The sequence below is a fragment of the Mytilus galloprovincialis genome, chromosome 5 (assembly GCF_965363235.1).
Source record: "Mytilus galloprovincialis chromosome 5, xbMytGall1.hap1.1, whole genome shotgun sequence".
Classification (NCBI taxonomy): domain Eukaryota; kingdom Metazoa; phylum Mollusca; class Bivalvia; order Mytilida; family Mytilidae; genus Mytilus; species Mytilus galloprovincialis.
The window spans coordinates 44,009,689-44,030,209 of record NC_134842.1 but is presented as its reverse complement, the minus strand read 5'-3'; the positions used below and the strand labels follow the sequence as shown (position 1 = coordinate 44,030,209).

Here is a 20,521-nt window from a genome sequence, read left to right as displayed (position 1 = left end):
TTCCAGCTAGGGGTTGTATTGACGGCCAAATGAATATATATTCAATGAGGTCCAATTATTAACTTGCAAGTGCACAACTCTCATCAACCATGTTTCTCAGCGTATTTAACAAAATAGAAACAGATAGGCTGCTGAAAGTGAAATATAGTTTCACAATATAATTTTCATTAATGATTTAACAACAACAAAAATCATATTTTTTTCATTTCGTAGCTAATGGAACTATAGCAAAAAGGTACATTTTAGGCTGATCACTTTTTAAGAGTACTCACTGAATTTCTAGTTAGTATTACCATAACTTTTGATCAGTTAACCATATTACAACATTGTTTTAACAGTTAGTAAATAGGTGTAAAAATTCATTTCAAAATTAGTAATTACTGGTAATTACTGGACCGTTTTAGGAATTACTTGTATTTACTAAGTACATCGGGAATTACATGTAATTCCTAAATTTTAGTAATTACGTGTAATTCCTAATTTCACCTATTTACTGTAACATATATATATATTCTGAATTGAGAGTTTTGTACAAAAAATCAACTGTATATATATTCTGATATACAGTTGAATTTTTGTACAAAACTCTCAATTCAAATTCAAGAATTACGATTAAAGTCATAGCTCGTTCAGAAAGAAGCCCGAAATATAAGTTTTGTACTGCAAGGAACCGATGTTATTTGTATTTGAAAGTTACATTCAATGATCTTAATGCATTTGTATAAAATATAAAATAACACACCTTTTTCAATATAAGTCTTTAACTTATGTTCAAGTTCTTTTGTCAATTGGTTGGTTTCTGTCAGATAGTGTGCTACAAACACATCAGGAGCAAGTCCAAGCATAGTTTGTTCACCGCAACCTGTAGGCATGCGTAGTAATTGCTCTAAGTTTTGCAATGTTGGACCCATTACATCACCTTAAATTACAGGAAACAGATACTCTATGTTGCAAATCAACATGCAAGTATAACCGTGGATTTTCCGACAAAGAACGTCTGCCGTAAAGTGGTCACATTTAATGCAAATATATATAGTAAAAAGATTATGACTGAGGTTTATCTCGTGCTAAGAACACCAAACAAAATACACTATTTCACTATAAAAAGAAAAAGATAAACAAACGAGTCCCATTTGTGCTGACTAACCATCCTGAATTTGTCGAATAATCCCACATTATTTATTTTTTTGTGTTTTGCAGACTTTTTTTTGTATTTTTAGTTTTTTTCCATGGCATGGTCAGTTTGTTATTGCTTAGATACATGCAGGTTATTTTAAGTTTTTTTTTAACAATTTAATACTTGGGCGAGTTAAAGCTGGACATACTTCACATTATATAGCTACGATTGTTGTGAGTAAAACTCATCCCTACACCAAAATAGTTTGAGGACAGCATTCAAAAATACGATTGTTTAGTCGCTACAATAAGAAAATATCAAAGCACATACTAGTGTCTTGAATTATTGACTCTCTATATTAGCCTCATCCTTTACTAATCACTAACCAGTAACTGAAACTCGGACTCTTTGTGAACCACTAACAACTAACGCTGGAAAAGATATAGGGACATCTTTGTTTCTAGGATGGCCTTTGTCCACACCCAACAAAACAGGTGTGTTATGCTCTTGTGGAATACCTTCAGGCTTTAAAATAAAATTATGAGTGATGATGTCTAATATATATATATATATTTCAAATCTTTTGTTTTCCTATGAAAGTACACAGAACATAGGTTTAAACAAAATAACCTAAATTCTTTGACAAGAATACAAATATGATACATTTTGTACATCTAAATACCAAAGGCTGCAGTCTAATATTCATTTAAAGAATTTTCAAAATTAGTTTTAATGTTGGACGGCCAAAAAAACTCACGTTATACATGTTATATGTACACTGTATTTGTTATTTAAAGATACTTACTATAAACTATCATACATCTTACCATACAACGTACATGCTTTGTAATTTGACCTCTTGATACTCTTTTGAATTTTTGTTATTTAATGTTACTTATTAAGGGTTATATCTCGTCTATATATCAGCTTTGATAAGTGTTTGGTTTCACTTCGTCGTACTATGAACAACAAAATTATTTATTTTGTACAATATATTTCCATTTTCCACTTAAACTGTATAACTTACCAAAAAAATATTTGCATTTACCTGTGTATATTATTGTATATTCGCTCAGTCCTCAAAATATAGAAAGTGCAAAAAATACACATAAGCGATATAGGTTACATTATGTTTGGGGAAGGTTAACTTTCTGTTAATAAGACCCGTCACGGCCTGGCTGGGAAATTGGGTAGGCAAATGGTCACATCAATCTGTACCGATACAGGCTCTAACTGTCCTCATTTATACGCCATAACTCATGGTGGGGCTCCTTATAAAGAAGGCTCATACGAAGATAATAATCAGATATGGCGGCTTTGTGTTCAAGGTTATTGATTTTTTTAAAGTGTTTAACATCTTACAGCGGTATACTACTGTTGCCTTTATTTATTCATTTATTTTATTGATTTTGTGTTTACATTGGATTGTAGATCACATTTGTTGTTCAGTGCATGTTCACTAGTGGTAATTAAGTCTCCCAAACAAAGTTTGGAGACTTATTGTTTTTGCTCAGTTCTTATTATTTTTCTTCTTCTTCTTCTTCTTCTTCTTCTTCTTCTTCTTCTTCTTCTTCTTCTTCTTCTTCTTCTTCTTCTTCTTCTTCTTCTTCTTCTTTAAAGATAAACTTGTCCGCAGCGTTTCTCCAAAACCGCTTGTCAGATTTACTTAGGGTTTCATAGAATGGTAGACTAATATGTCTAGGTGAGCCATCAATCTTTAGTTTGTGCATTGGGGTCTATTAAGGGGTATTTTGGGGGGTAGCAAGGAGGGAGAAGTTAACTATAGAACCCAAAGGGATTTTATTTTCTAAAATTTTCAAATGAATATAACTTGAAAACTGTAAGTGATAGATACACGCAGTCTTCAGAAATGATTATAGGACAATAAAACAAATCACATGAAATATAGGGGGAGTCCCTGGGGGTGATCCCCACCCCGTTCAATTTGAGAATGTGCTATTATCTTGTAAACGGTCCAGATCCCCACCCCTAAACCATATATTTTCTTGTAGGGGACAATAGAACAAATGAAATGATATAAAAGGGAAGTCCCTAGGGGGTCACCCCACCCCCTCTGGTTTGAAAACTTATAAACGGTCAACATCCCCACCCCTAAACCATATATATTCTTGTATGGGACAATAAAACTAATCAAATGAAATTAAAGGGAAGTTCCTGGGGGTCACCCCCACCCCGTTCAATTTGAGAATGTGCTATTAACTTGTAAACGGTCCAGATTCCCACCCCTAAACCATATTTATTCTTGTAGGGGACAATAAAACAAATGAAATGAAATAAAAGGGAAGTCCCGAGGGGGTAACACCATCCCCTCTTGCTTGAAAACTTGTAAGCGGTCAACATCCCCACCCCTAAACCATATATATTTTTATAGGGGACAATAAAACAAATGAAATGAAATAAATTGGAAGTCGCTATGGGGTCACCCCACCCCCTCTTGTTGGAAAACTTGTAAACGGTCAACATCCCCACCCCTAAACCATATATATTCCTGTATGGGACAATAAAACTAATCAAATAAAATTAAAGGGAAGTACCTGGGGGTCACCACCACCCCCTCCTGTTTGAATACTTGTAAATGATGGAGATCCCCACCCCTAAGCCATATATATTCTTGTATGGGACAAAAAATCAAATCAAATGAATATGGGACCATATGAATGGCGAGTTATGGGAGCTTTGTTTGGGAGACTTAGTAACAGCATCCTGTTACAATTACTTCTTGTTATTAATATGTCTTTTGATTTAGTTAAGCAATTTCAATTGACATTTTATAGTGTGTCTTTCAATGTTGTAATGTTACACTATTGTTTCAGATAAGGGTGAATGTTGGTACCTATTAAAACGTTTAAACCCGCTGCATTTGTTTGCATCTGTCCTAGATCAGTAATCTGATGTTCAGTAGTTGTCGGTTATTGATGTGGTTCATAAGTGTTTTTCGTTTTATTTTATATAGATCTGGTTTACCGTTTGAAGGGTTTCACAATAGTAATTTTTGGGACCCTTTAAACCTTGATGCTCGGTGGAAGCCAAGGCTCCGGGTGTAATACCGTACTTTGACCTATAATGTTTTACTTTTACAAATTGTGACTTGGATAGAGAGTTGTCTCATATCTATTATACAAAAAATACAAAATGTTGAGTTAATGACAGATGAACCAAAACGGCTTGTTATGCCGTTTATCAAGAACCTAGTGTTAATAATCATTCACGCAAAGGCATGTTTACAATGTTACAAGGATATATCAACCCGAAAGAAGTATATTGACAGAGGACGAAGACCAAGGTTGATATACCTGGCCCTATTAGTATCAAAATACTCAGAGCATTATATTTTCAATTTATTTAGAATTTTACAGTATCATATTGTCACTTTGACAATAACAACATGGTATCTTATTAATGTTAAGATTGTTTTCCGGTAATCGATCATAAATATACACCTTTTATTTTTCTTAACACTATCATGAAATTCATCGGATTATTTCATGCACCACAATTAACGATAGGAACATTCGTCAACAATGATGATTGGATATACATACCTCTACAAGTAATTGTCTGCGCACACCATCCCAAGCAGTCGATGATTGGGCAGTAACTTCAATATAAATTGGTCCAATTGTTCCAGGTATGATTGGAAAGAAAACAGATGTAACTTCACCGGGAAAGACCTGTTTAAAATTGCATAATCACGATTAAAGTGTTGTTGCGATATGAAGTAAGTATTTTAAAAGAAATGAACAGTGTCAGAGTATATGAAATTAAAAAAAATTCTAAGAGTGAAAGAAAATAAAACAACCTAAATTGTAGCCATATAACTATAAAAAGATTTCGTTGGGTGGTTGTTAAAGGATACATAGACAGTTTCTTACTGATAATCACATCTTCTCGCCTAATTGATATACGGCATTAATGCGTGTATCTATAATACTAAAATAACGAGGTCCAATTTGTCAGCCGTCATGGGGTAAAAACGACAAATCAAAGAATTCAACTTTATATATAGCTAATATAGGACAATGGTGTAGATTAAAAATTACAACACTCCAGACCCTTTTGTTTTCCACATAATTAATATTGCCAATAATTGAAAAGTTCCGTCTCGAATCCGATATCGATATCAATAGTTTATTCACCTGTTATCTATTAACTTATCTGTACGTTCCGCATCTGACAGGCGCACCACCAAACGGTGTATTTAGGATTTTGCTATATACAATACACGGGTCATAATCACAGGGATGACACTACTAAATTCAATCATTGTCAAATTGTCCCCTATTGTAGTATTTTAATCAGTAAGACTTTCTCAGATAACAGTACGATTACTAAAAATCTGGACTTAAAATAAGGCGTATAGGTATAGTTTTCAATTTGTTAGCGGGCATGACGTAAAACAGCGAATCAAATAATTCAACTTTATTTATAACTAATATAGGACAATGCTGTTGATAAAAAATACTCCATTCCAGGACCTTTTGTTTTCCAAATAATTAATATTACCTATAACTGATAAGTTCAAGGTCGACGGGTTCAAACAGAAAGATTTGAAAGCAGAGAAAACTGTGTATCTTATAATTGGCATGACTTTATGAGATGACAATATCAATACTAAAATAAGGCTTACGCATAGTTATATACTTTAATTCAGTCACGGACCCGCGATATTACGGGTGTGTTCTAGTATAATGTAAAGAATAACCTTCACCTGTTTTCCTTAACAGAAGGTCGAGATGCCACACACGCGTTAATAGTCCAAGACGACAAATAAAGGTTTATAAAAACCTACGGAATTGCATGAGCATCAAAATATCGAGACATTATTAATACGAACTTCATAGACAATAATGCTGCTGTAAGTTTGAATTGGTTTAAACTGGGTATAAAGCAGTAGTTTCAAACTATAAACTGTATGACAAATACAGTTTTGAAAGACCTAGTGAAAGAAGCTTTATGCGGATGTAACAAATTACCAAGGGATTTTTTATATAAATGTCAGAAGATCATGAAAAGATACATCATGGGGAGTAGCAATGTGTAATCACAATGACCATGACTACGTTTGCGTCATGTATCAGAGTTGAACATATTAATCTCGTTTAGGGAGCAAATGCATTTCTTTCGTTTAATCAAAGTTTCGTAAATGATTATTGTTAGTTATGGGTTAGTTTTCCGATAATGCGCATTCGCAACAAAAAACGGAATGAATTATCAGACTGATTTAAATGTTGTTAAAATGTATTTGCATAATTGTTTAAGTCTGATCCATGGTATCACTTTCGTTTTTATAAATTGTCTTTCGGACATCCGCCATTTATATTCACTAACTGTTTATATGGCAAATCTTAAATGGTTTATGTGTGTGCGTGGTGTTTAAGCCTTATCTATTAGTATACATGACCGATCGATTACGATTAATTGCAGGAAGGAAACGATAATAGCAGAGTCTGTTGGTTGTCTAAGTTTCCATACAATTCATTTGTACTAGGTACCTACAAGTTTGAAGCTGAGACATCAAGGTGATATATGGCTATGCAATAATTCTCGTATTCTTACTCTTCATACGTACGAAAGAACTTTCTGTTTGGGTTCTCGAAATCAAGTGTTTGCTTCCATCAAATGATCGTACAATATTCTTGAAGTCATTGCTCTTTCTTAGTATAAACATTACCTAAAATAATTTAAAACTCTTATACAATTCATTTCTTTACAGTAACATTTTGGATTATTATTGATTCGGTTTATAGAATGATTACAAAATTTTCTCATGCGCATGGTTCTTGCATGCTCATTTAAAGTAAAAAAAGTACAATTTCAGTGAAGACAGTTATATAAATTTGTAAGATGTGATATTAATGTCGTAATAGTTTAGTTTATATGAAAACTAAATTTTTGATTCACCAAAAATGATAGATAAGCAACATTGAAGATAGATTTAATAATCGATTAATTGATGCAATAACGTCGAGTTTCACCTGAACACTTCATTATTATTGTTTGTGTTATTGTGTGTGTTAATTATGCGAATTATTTCGATATATGCTTACCGCCATACCTGTACCAGTGGACTGGTAATTAAAAACGTCAACCTGTAAAGATATTTCCTCTCCTCTCACAACCGAATATGGAAAATGCATACTGATAAAAAAATCCTTAAATCCTGTGATCTACAATGACAACACATTAGAATCTACATTGCTCATATCGCCTCAAATGTGTGCTTAATGGTTTAAACAAAAAGTTACCACAACGACTTCCATATATTTCTCGTCAAGATAAGATAAATGTCACACCTCGTATACAGAATGAATTAAAAAAAAATACGAATAAGCAGCTTCAAACTTATTACTTTGTTTCTTTTCTTGATAAATATAACAAATAAGTAGATGTGGTATGATTGCCAAAAATTGAAATAAAAGTATGGGAGCTATTATATGTAACCGTATTCCTTAAAGAACGAGAAAAACCTATACCGTATAATGGGCTTTAAAGACCCGAATCATATTAAAAGACATGTATCGCGGAAAATACTTTGCTTAGTATCTTAAATTTCTTCAGATGATACAAATATAAATGAAACCGATGGATATTTGAAATTCTTATTGGTAACTGACATCACTATAGCAATAAAAATATATAGCAATTTCCAGTTTGATGAATTCTAGTTGTATTCTTATTACATATCCCCATTAAATTGACGGTTGTATGTGAATGTAGATAATATGCTGCAAGAAAATACTTGTACCCAACTTGTTACAGTTATATATGATAATAAAATTTGAGGAACTAACTTTATCAATGTTTTTATGATTTTGCTACTTCAAAAATATAAATAGAACTTGCACACTGAGTGTTAAGCAACGGGCAATGGTTAAGTAATTATTGAAAATTAGAGAAATATATCCATTCATAATTCGCTCCTGTGCAAGATACCGTAATATGAAATAAATTAAAATGATAGTTATACCCACCTGAGCAGATGATGTGCTTAAACTAAATCCTGTGTCCTGGTTTAAAGCGAACGCACTACCAACCCATGATGTTATAGTGTCCGGTAAAACACTAGTTATATTGACGTAACCATTTCCTCTGAAGTATGTAATTTCTTATGAGAGACAAATATTTTACAGTGAAGATACATATTTTTTTTTAAGATAAATATAATACCCAAATAAAATTTTAATAAAAGAAATGTATTACGGAAAATTCTCTGTTTAGTATTATAAGTTTCATCAGAGGATACAAATATGAATGAATCCGATGAGACAATATTTGAAATTCACAAAATATTGGTTCTAAAAAATTTCTTATGAAGATCCCAATAGGCACAGAATATTACAAATTTCTTACTAAAATGTATAGACATTTTATATGTAGTTGTTTACTCTAATTTAAGGAATTTCCTTAGTACAGGTACATTTTTTGAAGGTATGTAATTGACAATAAAGCAAAACGAAATAAATTAATAATCTTATCAATTTGCTGAAAACAATTGAACTTAAATTTACTGACCGTATCATATAATGGAATATTGTAGGAAAGCAATTTGTATCTCAACAAATCAAAACGATTAGAAATTTCATTATCTACTGCAAAATAATATTGTATTGACATACAAAAAAAAGTTAAAATATGTTTAACCCTGCTTGTACATGCCAGTTTTATGTCATCTAAGGGTTGCGATAACATTCTGCCATTCATAATAATGCATACTCCATGCTAATTGTTTCATATAGTTATCAATTGTTTCACATTTTTTCATTTCATGCCTTTTACAAGCTTACTTCATATATTGTACAATGTGTAACAGTTTTAATCTTTGAAATTTGTTATGTTTGTTTGTAATCGATTAAACGACCTTGCCGATTATGACTTCTTTTAATTTTTTTTAGACCATCTAAAAAAGTTTCATACTTCATAATATACTGTAAAAGCGGAGTTGCCAATTTTTAAACATGGATATCATGACATGAATATCAATATTGTGGTCATTTTTATAAATTTCCTGTTTACAAAACTTTTAATTTTTCGAAAAACTAAGGATTTTCTTATCCCAGGCATAGATTACCTTAACCGTATTTGGCACAACTTTTTGGAATTTTGGATCCTCAATGCTCTTAAACGTTGTACTTGTTTGGCTTTATAAATATTTTGATATGAGCGTCACTGGTGAGTCTTATGTAGACGAAACGCGCGTCTAGGGTACTAAAATATAATCCTGGTACCTTTGGTAAAAGAGGGACGAAAGATACCAGAGGGACAGTCAAACTCATCAATCGAAAATAAACTGACAACGCCATGGCTATTTACCCCACTGGGTCGATGCCACTGCTGGTGGACATTTCGTCCCCGAGGGTATCACCATTCCAGTAGTCAACACTTCGGTGTTGACATGAATACTAATAATGTGGTCTTTTTTTTTATAAATTTCCTGTTTACAAAACTTTAAATTTTTCGAAAAAAATAAGAATTTTCTTATCCCAGGCATAGATTACATTAGCCGGCTTTGTCACAACTTGTTGGAATTTCGGATCCTCAATGCTCTTCAACTTTGTACTTTTTTGGCAATCCAAACATTTTGATATGAGCGTCACAGATGAGTCTTATGTAGACGAAGCGCGCGTCTGCCGTACTAAATTATTATCCTGGTACCTTTGATAACTATTTAAAGACGTCAGAGTTTAAATCATGTTGAGGCAGTAACACATTTGCAGATCTAACATCGGACGAATTATATATATATATATATATATATATATATATATATATATATATATATATATATGAGTCTGAAAGATTGTGTAACAATACCGATAAATAGATGGAAAACAAAACACTAAAAGGTGTTGAATATCATTGCACAAAGATGGAAAAACTGAACTTTCCATCTTTGTGCAATGATATTCAACACTTTTTAGTGTTTTGTTTTCCATCTATTTATCGGTATTGTTACACAATCTTTCAGACTCATATAATTTTTCCTGTTTGTGTAGTATTGTCAATTTTGATGATCCAATACCTATTAAGTTTACTGGTTGGTAGATTCGTATAGACTCTATATATATATATATATATATATATATATATACATGGTGTTAGCCCTGTATAAACACATGTTATCCCACGGAGAATGTCTATCATAAGGTTGTCATATGTTAAAACGTGTAGTATAAGATTAGAATTGGATGTGGCCGCATGTAAATTAACATTTTCAAACGACTAGATTTAACTGCTCGGAAAGGTTCAAAATCTACCTGAAACTATACATCATGTACTGTGTAATAATAATACTTTATTCCGAAAGCAATACAGCTTATAGGAAACATATACACAATTTTACACCAATATAAGAATTGTACAAGAGATATATAATATATATAAATATAAAGATGTGCATGAAAGAAAATATAATACATAATACTTAATACAAAATACGAAATACGAGCGGAGAATGATATAATACTTAAATGCTTAAGTTAAGACCCTAGATATATAGCCTAGAAAAATGAATTGCATCGACCATCAAAGGAACATGTTATGTAGCCAAGGTGGCCATGTCGACTCGACGCAAGACACGGCGCATGCGGTGTTTCAACGAAGTCAAAGACGCGAGGGTTCGAATCCTGTTGAGGAAAGAACAGAATTTGTTCTCACATTTTAAGGCTACATTTTAAACAAATCGTATCTATATTCATATAAACGTCCATATAAATAGCAGGACATAACATACAAACCTATTACAATGTTCATTAATCAGTACATAAATTGCATGTTTGTGTCTTAATCATAATCAATTACCGAGTTAAGCTACAAAACCATATCCATGTTTCTGAAAATGTTTTCCTTATTCGTTGAACAGGTTGTATGCGTGGTACTGGCCTCAATGTTTGCGGTGGGAAAGGAAAATAAGGCGCAAAAGTTTGCTGCCTACCAGGAGATGGAGTTTGACCAGGAAACGGTCCTACTAAAATAAATTTTATCTATACAAACATTTCTGATATTTGGAACATTGTGCAGCACTTAGACAGGAGATGCTACGTACACATGTTCTATGATATTTATTGCTAACCTCAAATGTAAACAAACACAAAATGTGTCCCCCTGAAAACTAACATTTTAATTGCCAGGATGGTGTCATATTTTGGGATTAAGTGTTTAAGATAAATAAAATGCGCTTCAGATTCAAGAAATGTATTATATGACGTATCATATCTTATCAGTAGCACTTAGTCGATATTATTGGGGTTCTCTCGCCGAGGGTATTGATAGCGCAGTATTTTAATTTTCAGTAATAAAAAATAAGAGGAAGACAACAAGGAGACTTTCAAAACAGTCTACGCCTTGGCAAACACGAAAAACGACAAAAAAAAAAGAACAATTCATCACAACACTGCATAGAAAACGAAAGACTGAGCAATACGATACCCGTCAAAATTAGGCGCGAACTTGTTTGCCCCGGATGGGTAAGCTCTTTCTGCTCCAAATGTGGCACCGCTCATGTATTTTTTTTTGTGATACATACATGGGGTAATTAAGGAAGTAATAATCCATTTCCCTCAGACAAATAGACCTTATATAAAGTTGACTATATTTATTTTTCCGGTTTGGGTACTCATCATTCACTCTTATGGAACGCCTTGAATGTCTTAGAGTGTAAATGTTTAATGTGTTGTGTCGCTTTGTTTTTACATTCTGTTATTTTTTTACTTTCGATATGTATAAGAGAATTTGTTTCTTTACACTGCATTTCTGTGTTATGTCGAATTCGGTATTTGTTTTGTTAGACAATTGTATGATATGTCTTTGCTATTCTGTGTTATTGGCAATAAGCATTGCCTTATGTTGTAACTACTGTATATCGTGTGAATACCTCTAAACTTTATGACCAACCACCTTTACATTCTTTCACGTATCTTCTATGTTGTGTGTGTTCTTTCTTTAAGCAATTCAGTTAATAATTATATCCTGTCATAAATGTGATTGTTATGTTGAATGCTATAAACGTTTTGTTTTGATACATCTCTGTTCTATGGAAACCTCATTATTTTATATTTTTTGGCTCTATGTTGTGTCAATACAAATGCATCTCACTTTTAAAAATATGATAAAATTTTATACTTTTTTGTGAAAAGTGGTTGCTGCTCTTTTTCTCAAGTTTTCCGTTTGAATGTTTCACGGATGTCATTACAAATTTGTTGACCGTTATATGATATCTGTAACAGAGTTATCTGTTTGGCAGTTAAAGTTGTAAAACTTGAATACGAGAAGTGTATACGATAAATAAAGCTGTGATGTTAGGGAAGAGGACTTCTATCGCATTTGCATGCACATATATACATTTTTGATTTAATTCTTTTTCAGTTAGTTTCAGGTCTTTCATAAACAGCGTTCACCCAATCAACAACCATAAAAAATTTCCACACGGTTTGTCCGATTCTATAAACGGTACATGTGCACCATATTTCATTTTTGAATATGTATGAAATATTACGCTAATTATGTTTTTTTTTTATTGTGATAGCACATACAAATTTTAACTCTTTTCAACATTAAAATCTCCGGAAATGCACATTATATTAGAAAATACCACACATTTAAACTTGTTAACATCAAACAATGAAATTCAAGGTAAAACAATCAGATTTTGTAATATTTTGTTATGTAATCGAATTACCCATTTAAAACTTTAAGATAACTCAAAATGCAAACACGTTTTGAGAAATCCGAGGCATGACCAAGTAAGCAAGAAATGACATTTCTTCAAATGTATTATGTATACGAAATATAAAAGTCTTTTTATGATGTTTTTTTATTTGGTTAAGTGTCGTCATATATTTATACTGAAAATAATTACTAGTAGTTCCGAAATGAAAAGTGTGTATAATACGTTTTTAAAACTGTTTCTTTAAACAAGGGCAACAGTAGCATACCGCTGATCGAAACTCATAATTCGATAGAATAAAACAAATCCGGGTTACAAACTAAAACTGAGGGAAACGATTTAATATAAGAGGATAACAACGAAACAACATTAAAATGTTACACACACAGAAACGAACTAAGCATTAGACAAAATCCGATGAGAATAACAAATATACATCCAAACCAAATACATGAATTTGGGATAGAAAAGAAGAAAAGAGGGACGAAAGATACCAGATGAACAGTCAAACTCATAGATCGAAAATTAACTGACAACGCCATGGCTAAAAATAAAAAGACAAACAGACAAATAATAATACAGAGGACAATACATAGAAAACTAAAGACTACGTAACACGAACCCCACCAAAAACTGGGGTTGATCTCAGGTGCTTTTATAGATTACACACTATTTTTCATTAAAAATATGAATAACAAAAAAAACAAATCAACAATAGCAATTCCCTTAAAAATACAAGGTGCCCATTTATTTTTATTCACTGTTGAATGTTAGAACAAGGAATGAACATTGATGGACAAAGAGTGTCGGACATTTTAACTAAACAAAGAACATATGTTAACTAAGCCTGCAATAATAAAATCCATTGAATTTTTGAAATAAGAAATGCAAAGTAAATGTTTTTGTAAATGAATGTATACGTCAATTTGATAAAAACACATTGTTATTGACTATGATTTCATATTAGAGACATGTTTGATTCAACAATGCAAGCTTAAATTTTAGTTTAAGTTTAATTAGCTTTTGCATTTGAGAGAACTGATATTTGCATATGCATACCAATATAAAAAAGAAGATGTGGTATGCTTGCCAATGAGACAACTTTCCACAAAAAACCAAAATGATACAGAAATGAACAACTATAGGTTACCGTTCCGCCTTAAAGAATGAGCAAAGCCCATACCGCATAGTCAGCTATAAAAGGCCCCGAAATGACAATGTAAAACAATTCAAACGAGAAAACTAACGGCCTTATCTATATAAAAAATTAACGAAAAACAAATATGTAACACATTAACAAACGACAACCACTGAATTACAGGCTCCTGACTTGGGACAGGCACATACATAATGTGGCGGGGTTAAACATGTTAGCGGGACCCAAACCCTCCACTAACCTAGAACAGTGGTATAGCAGTACCGCATATATATATAAGAACGAACTATCAAAATCAGTTGAAAAAGGCTTAACTCATCAGATAGACAAAAATACAAGTGGACGTGCCCGGGTACTTGTACATCCAAATAACAAAAAGACACTAGGAACAGATCTGAGAGTACTCGCAGTTATCCGTCAGCTAGTTCAAAGACAATACCAACTAATAAAAAAATCATGCATCTAAGACTAAATTATCAATCCGTACAAATCCAACATCCAATGGATTTAGTGTAGAGACGTCAGAAACAGTCAGAGAAAAACATGACCTTTTGCAATGGTAAGATACACGTATCGACAGATTGTAGATCAATGAATGTGTATATGTATATAACATATTAGTAATATTTAGTTTGCTTTTAATTTACTGATAACTAAATCAATACTTATACCAATAAAACAACATTCAATGATCTTATTACAGTGTTGAATTGGTAACCTTTTAGAATAAGTTTCTTTAAAGGAGCGATACGTTTACAATGATCATTTCTAAATTTCCGGGCACGCTTTTCCCCTCTCAATTGAATGACAGTTTCGAATCCATAACGTAAGGATTGACAGGATACTGACACAGTAAATGCACTAATATGACCACTTGGACACTGAGACCACTTAACGATTCGGACGATTCTTGTAAACAACTTAGCAAACCGAGGAGACGTTAACGTTTGTTCATGGAAACATTTTATGGTTCCAGTTACAGATCGGGACAGCTATCTATTTATCAAATATAATATACAAAATTAATATGAAATAAAAAAGCACATAATTATTCAAAATAAGTTAAAAATAGATTAACACATATGACAAAATTGTTCATCACAAAATATCATTTAAAGTACTGTAAAATGTTACTTACAATAATTAAAAGTGGTAGTGTAAAATGGATACGTAGGTGCAGCATATTCGTAAATTGTAGCATCAGTCAGCATCATGTATTTGGAATTCTTAAAAAGAAAAAAAATAGATACGATACAAGTGAATATAAGACAACAATGTTATACTTGGCAGAGGCTCAAGAGAAATGTATTAAATTTCAAAAGAAACCTGTAATAAAAATACAAATATCGGATGCCTCCATATATTGTTAGCCTTATAATCTGAATGTCATTGGTTCGGTTTTCATTGATCGTTACTCAATATTCATAAAACAAGTAAAAATATGCTGTAAGATGTTGATGAAACATAAAATGTTTTTTTTATGTCCTATTGACTTGTCTCCCGCTTTGCTATAATGATCATGAGTATATTAATGAAGGATATTTCTTATCAGAAATAATCAAAATTAACTATAAGATGCCAGCAAAATCGCAGTACAATATGGGAAGTGTTGAAACAAAGACTTTCTAAATTTGATAGGCAGTTCGTCGACTGAGCATGTGCGAAAGTGTTTAAGACAATGATAGATAACGGTCTCCGACTTAGGATATTTTTTTTTAAAACGGTGAAGTTGAAATAATTCCTTCGTTAATTTTACGGACGCCATCAACAGTTAGTTGACAGTTTTTTTTCCCGATTCACAGATGATATCAGATATGTTCCTGATGTCGTAACTACAATCCTGTTCCCTTTTCACGATCATTTGTTATCTACTGAAATCGACAATTTACCGAGTTTGTAATAACATGAGCAACACGACGGATGTCACAAGTTAAGCAGGTTCTGCTTATCCTTCAGAAGCACATGAGATCATCCCCAGTTTTTGGTGGGGTCGTTTTAATCAGTATTAAGTTTTATATTTTGTGCCTTATGTACTAATGTTCGTCAGTACTATTCTTTTTTAGCCATATCGTTGTCATTATATTTTCGATCTAAGAGTTTGAATGTGTGTTTGATATCTGGCCCTCATTTTACAAATATCTTACATGGTATTAAAATTTTGCCATGATAGCAAATCCGGATATCCCTTTTAAAATGAATTGTGTTCCAAAGTTGCCGTACAAAGTTTTGGTTGATTAATTAAGTTTCGTCAAAAGTTAAAGACATATACCCTAAAAGCTAACTACATAAGTACATGTATGTTTAAAAGTCAAAGGAAAATCCTATTTTTCTTTAAACTCTATTTTGTTTTGGTGAATATAAAATGTAATCATTTAAGTTTTACAGGGTATTGTTTAATTTTCACAATATGTTATTAAAAACTAATAATCTCTAACCAGGTATGCACTTTCAAATGAGCGTGCCTCCCGCATGATAAATTACTTTATAGTTTTTTTCCCTGATCAAAAGGACATATTTTTTTAATTCTTTTTAGATAAGTCTCGATCATGTCGATATATTTCTGATATAAGGTTTCTTAACTGTTGTCACATCAGTTATGTAACTTGTGTATGTAATCATAAAACCTATAAACAAGTATGAACTCTGGATTCATAATTATTAGTTAGATACCAACTTTCGTGTATTTCGTGGGTAGATGGGAACCATGACGTCAAATATTCAGCGAAATAACAGTTTACCTAATGCTTTGTGTGCTGAGATTGGCAAAAGCACCAAAAAAAAAATATCCACGAAAATGCAAGCTTCCCTTAATTCACAAAAACTGATTTAAGTTTTATTATCCTCAGTATAGGTGTGTTATTCAGGTGAAGGAATTGTTTTTAACTTGACTTAGACAAATCAGTAGATTTATTGTTAATGTATTGTGGCAGGTGTCGTGTCAGATAAAAAGAAAAGTATATAAATAGTTAAAACTAAAAATGGAGACGTTATTTGGTCACGTTTGCTTCAGACTGGTCGACCATCGTTCTGGCTTTGGTGGAGTTTGGTTCAGACCTTTGATCGAGTATAGTAAAGACAGAACAAAATAGGTCGAAAACTTGTCAAGAATAGTTTACGACTGTTTCAAACTGGTTGAGTAATAATAAAGACTTTTTCAATGACAAAAATAAGAGTCAAGTACAAAGTAAAAATGTCGAATTTGGTTAAGTTTTGGGTTGAGTAATATCAAGTAGAATTCAGACCAATTCAGACTGATCGAGTAAAAATATATATGTATAACATACATACCAGCAAACTTAAGAGGTACTTGATCGTCTAGACGAACCAGTACAAATAAGGAAAATAATTACTAAAGTCTCAAGATTTGTGTAAGGATATCGGAATGTTTGGCCGTTGTTTTTATGATTTTAACATATTCCTCGTATATCCCTTCTTCATTGTTGTTTTTGTTCGCTTTTGTAAAAGACATGTTCAACCGTACTTGCTTTTTCAATTCTTTTTATTTGTATTGTAAACGAAAACATGTATTGGGAACTATATTATATTTTCTAGATCTATGATAAGTTGCTATAACTAGAAAGTTGATGTCATTGTTTTATCAATTCAGTAGTCATGAATTCGGTACTGATATTATATATAACAAACCTTTCTTAAAATGTCCGTTTATAAATTAAGAAATTACTTAGATACTAAGGTTTAAAAAAAAAAAAAACTCATTCCAGGTTGACATATTGATTTGCTATTATCTTTATGATATTTAGTAATATGGGTCTTCAACTGTGTCGGTTTTTTCACATCATAAGCTCTCAATTTTTCGGCTTTGAGCATGCCTGGTGAATATAGAATCTAGATGAGCGCTTCGTATGCATTACATTTATCACGTGTTTATATTGTTGTGCTCATTTTGTCATTGGTGTGTTTTCGTAAACAAGACCCAATAAAAAAAAATTGCTATGCAACTTTCTATAAAAAGAAGAAATTACGTAAAATTTGTATCTTATTATTATTATCATATCTAAGACAACCTAAAATATATGGCAGTTTTATTAAGATGATAGTTTGAAACGATATTGAAAAAAATGCGTTTTAATTTTTCTACGGTTTTAATCTATGTATCAGATAAATCATTTCTTTTATCATTTCTTTCTTACATCCCGTCATCATGTTATTGTGGTATGGTTAATTTTTGTATTCTTGTCTTTCATGTTTTTTTAATATGCTGTGTATATAAACCTTTTTGAGTTTCTTTGTTGCATATTTGTTTGTTTTTATAGTGATAAAAGTTAACCAAAATGTTATCTGCTGTACCCCAATTTTTGATAATTTTACCTATCATGTCTGTTTGTTTTGTTTACCCGTCGTTGTCAATATAATGGAACTTTATGCGATTATCATACACATGATAATTAAATCTGAAATGACACATGATGATTAATCACAGCAATGGATAGTAAATAACCCCTGGATAAAAAGTCCAAATAACGTGAATTCAGCCATATCAATATTTGGATCTACTGAAAAACGACTACTTCGAAATTCTAAGAATATGCAAGTGCCTACGATGAACCGATCCAGATCACTATGCATTTTAACAGCTACTTCTGGCGACAGACCAAGGGGAGCGATTTCGACGCTTGCATTACATCAAACAGCAAAAATGTATCAACACATCTACTCAGATGCATAAAAAATGGTGGTAAGAAACAGTTATGTATATGATATATTACAGTCAGTTGAAAGTGTGGAAAATGCTCGTTTGATAACTAAGCAGACCGAGAAAATGCTGGCATGTGGAGGTTTCCACATTAAACATTGAATTATATCTGGAAATGAAAAATGCAGCAGTACATTACAATCCCAAGATAGCGGTGGTTAATTTAGATGAGTTTGCACATGAAAAAATTATCGGAATGAGGTGGGATCCAAAACTAGACTTGTTTGATTTCAAGGTTAAGATTAATTTTTACCCAAAGTACAAGAATGTTCGGAAAGGAGAAAATATAAGGAAATCACAGATTGAAAGTAGCGTACCTACAATATTAACTCCTCGAATGGGACTCAGCCAAGTTGCTAGTGTATACGATCTGTTAAGACTTGCTACTCCGCATACTTTAGCGGCTAAGGTTATGCGAAAGCTATGCATAGAAAACAATACGAATGACAAAACTATAGTCAATTCTCGATGGGATTATGCCATGTCAGCAGAATCACGATTAGAATGTATATATTTTTTCAAAGAATTTTTCGACATAGAACAGTTGAAATTTCAAAGATGTTTAAAACCCGATAATGTGGTTGGGGATCCCATGCTAGTCATATTTTCGGAAGGAAGTAAATTAGCTGATGGAACATGTGCATATGTCAGATGGGATTCAGCACACGGAGGATTTGAATCACGATAAGTGATAGCAAAGAACCGTATAGCACCAACTAAACAGATGTCTGTTCCAAGAATGGAATTATGTGGAGCTGTATTGGCAGCTAGAATTAGAAAAAAGTTAGTTGAGGAGATGGATTTCAAATTTAATAGTGTTATAGACATAGTCGATTCGATGATTGTTCATGTTGTTAGGGCACAAATTCAACGAGAGAGTTATGGATTCGGCACATTTGTTGCTAAAAGGGTAGCAGACATTCAAAATAAGACTGAACCGTCCGATTGGTGGTGGATGCCAAGTGAATTCAATGTAGCGGACTTCGCGACAAGGATTACATCTTCTATTGATTTGGTTAAGAACTCAATATGGAAAAATGGACATAAATTTTTTAATGATCCAATAGACCAGGGGCTTTTAAGGCCAGATTGTAATTTAGGTAATGACGAGCTACCCGACACGATAGGTATTATTATGTCATCTGACATCAAGAAGAACACCGATACAATGCCTGGTTTGGATTTCGAAGATGTTAAACTGGAAAACATTTCTTCATATTCAAAATGTTTGCGAGTAACATGCATACTGATGAAGAAAGAATGAGGTTGGTATAGTTGTTGTTGGTAAAATATTAGCTGATTGGCTGAAAGCAACATTGAACAGAACTGATTTAATGCTGTTACCTAATAAAGGACATTATGTGTTGTTATGTTAAAAGTCAGTACATGATCAGGATCACGCAGGAGTAGATGTAACATTAGCTGAAGGGACAAGCAAATTCTGGATAACAATGGGACCATTAACTTTGGGACGACTTCAACTGTCACCAGCGTTTTGGTACTGTTCAGTTGACCTTTTTGGACCTCTTTCAATCAAGGATACCGTTAAGGGGCTCACTTATGGAAAAGCATATGGCGTATTGTTCAATAGCATGAGCAGTAGAGCTGTGTATGTGGATCTCGCTGATGGATACGATACTTGTAGTTTTATTATGGTTTTACGACAAGAGGAAGTGAAAACAAATTGCATTGGGATACAATCAAAGTGTTTGGGAATGATTATGGTATGGAATGGGAATTCACGAAAGCAGCTGACGCCCCTTGGGAAAATAGATGCAGTAAGGCATTGACTAAATCTGTCAAGACAAGTTTGAGTCTTTCCATTGGACAGTCAATCATGACATTTTCTTA

General features: G+C 32.6%; 1 protein-coding gene across 1 annotated transcript in view; it reads right to left on the bottom strand.

Annotated features, from left to right (window-relative positions):
• Window positions 1-20,521, bottom strand: part of LOC143075874 (CD109 antigen-like) — a 59,847-nt gene that overhangs the window by 15,794 nt on the left and 23,532 nt on the right. Inside the window, exons 18-25 of the mRNA XM_076251460.1 lie at window positions 15,095-15,182; window positions 10,937-11,102; window positions 8,110-8,227; window positions 7,186-7,305; window positions 6,708-6,809; window positions 4,681-4,809; window positions 1,504-1,642; window positions 743-919 (exon numbers count right to left, since the gene is read on the bottom strand). Of these exons, the coding sequence (XP_076107575.1) occupies window positions 743-919; window positions 1,504-1,642; window positions 4,681-4,809; window positions 6,708-6,809; window positions 7,186-7,305; window positions 8,110-8,227; window positions 10,937-11,102; window positions 15,095-15,182 (1,039 nt within the window). The remainder of the gene's footprint in view (window positions 1-742; window positions 920-1,503; window positions 1,643-4,680; window positions 4,810-6,707; window positions 6,810-7,185; window positions 7,306-8,109; window positions 8,228-10,936; window positions 11,103-15,094; window positions 15,183-20,521) is intronic.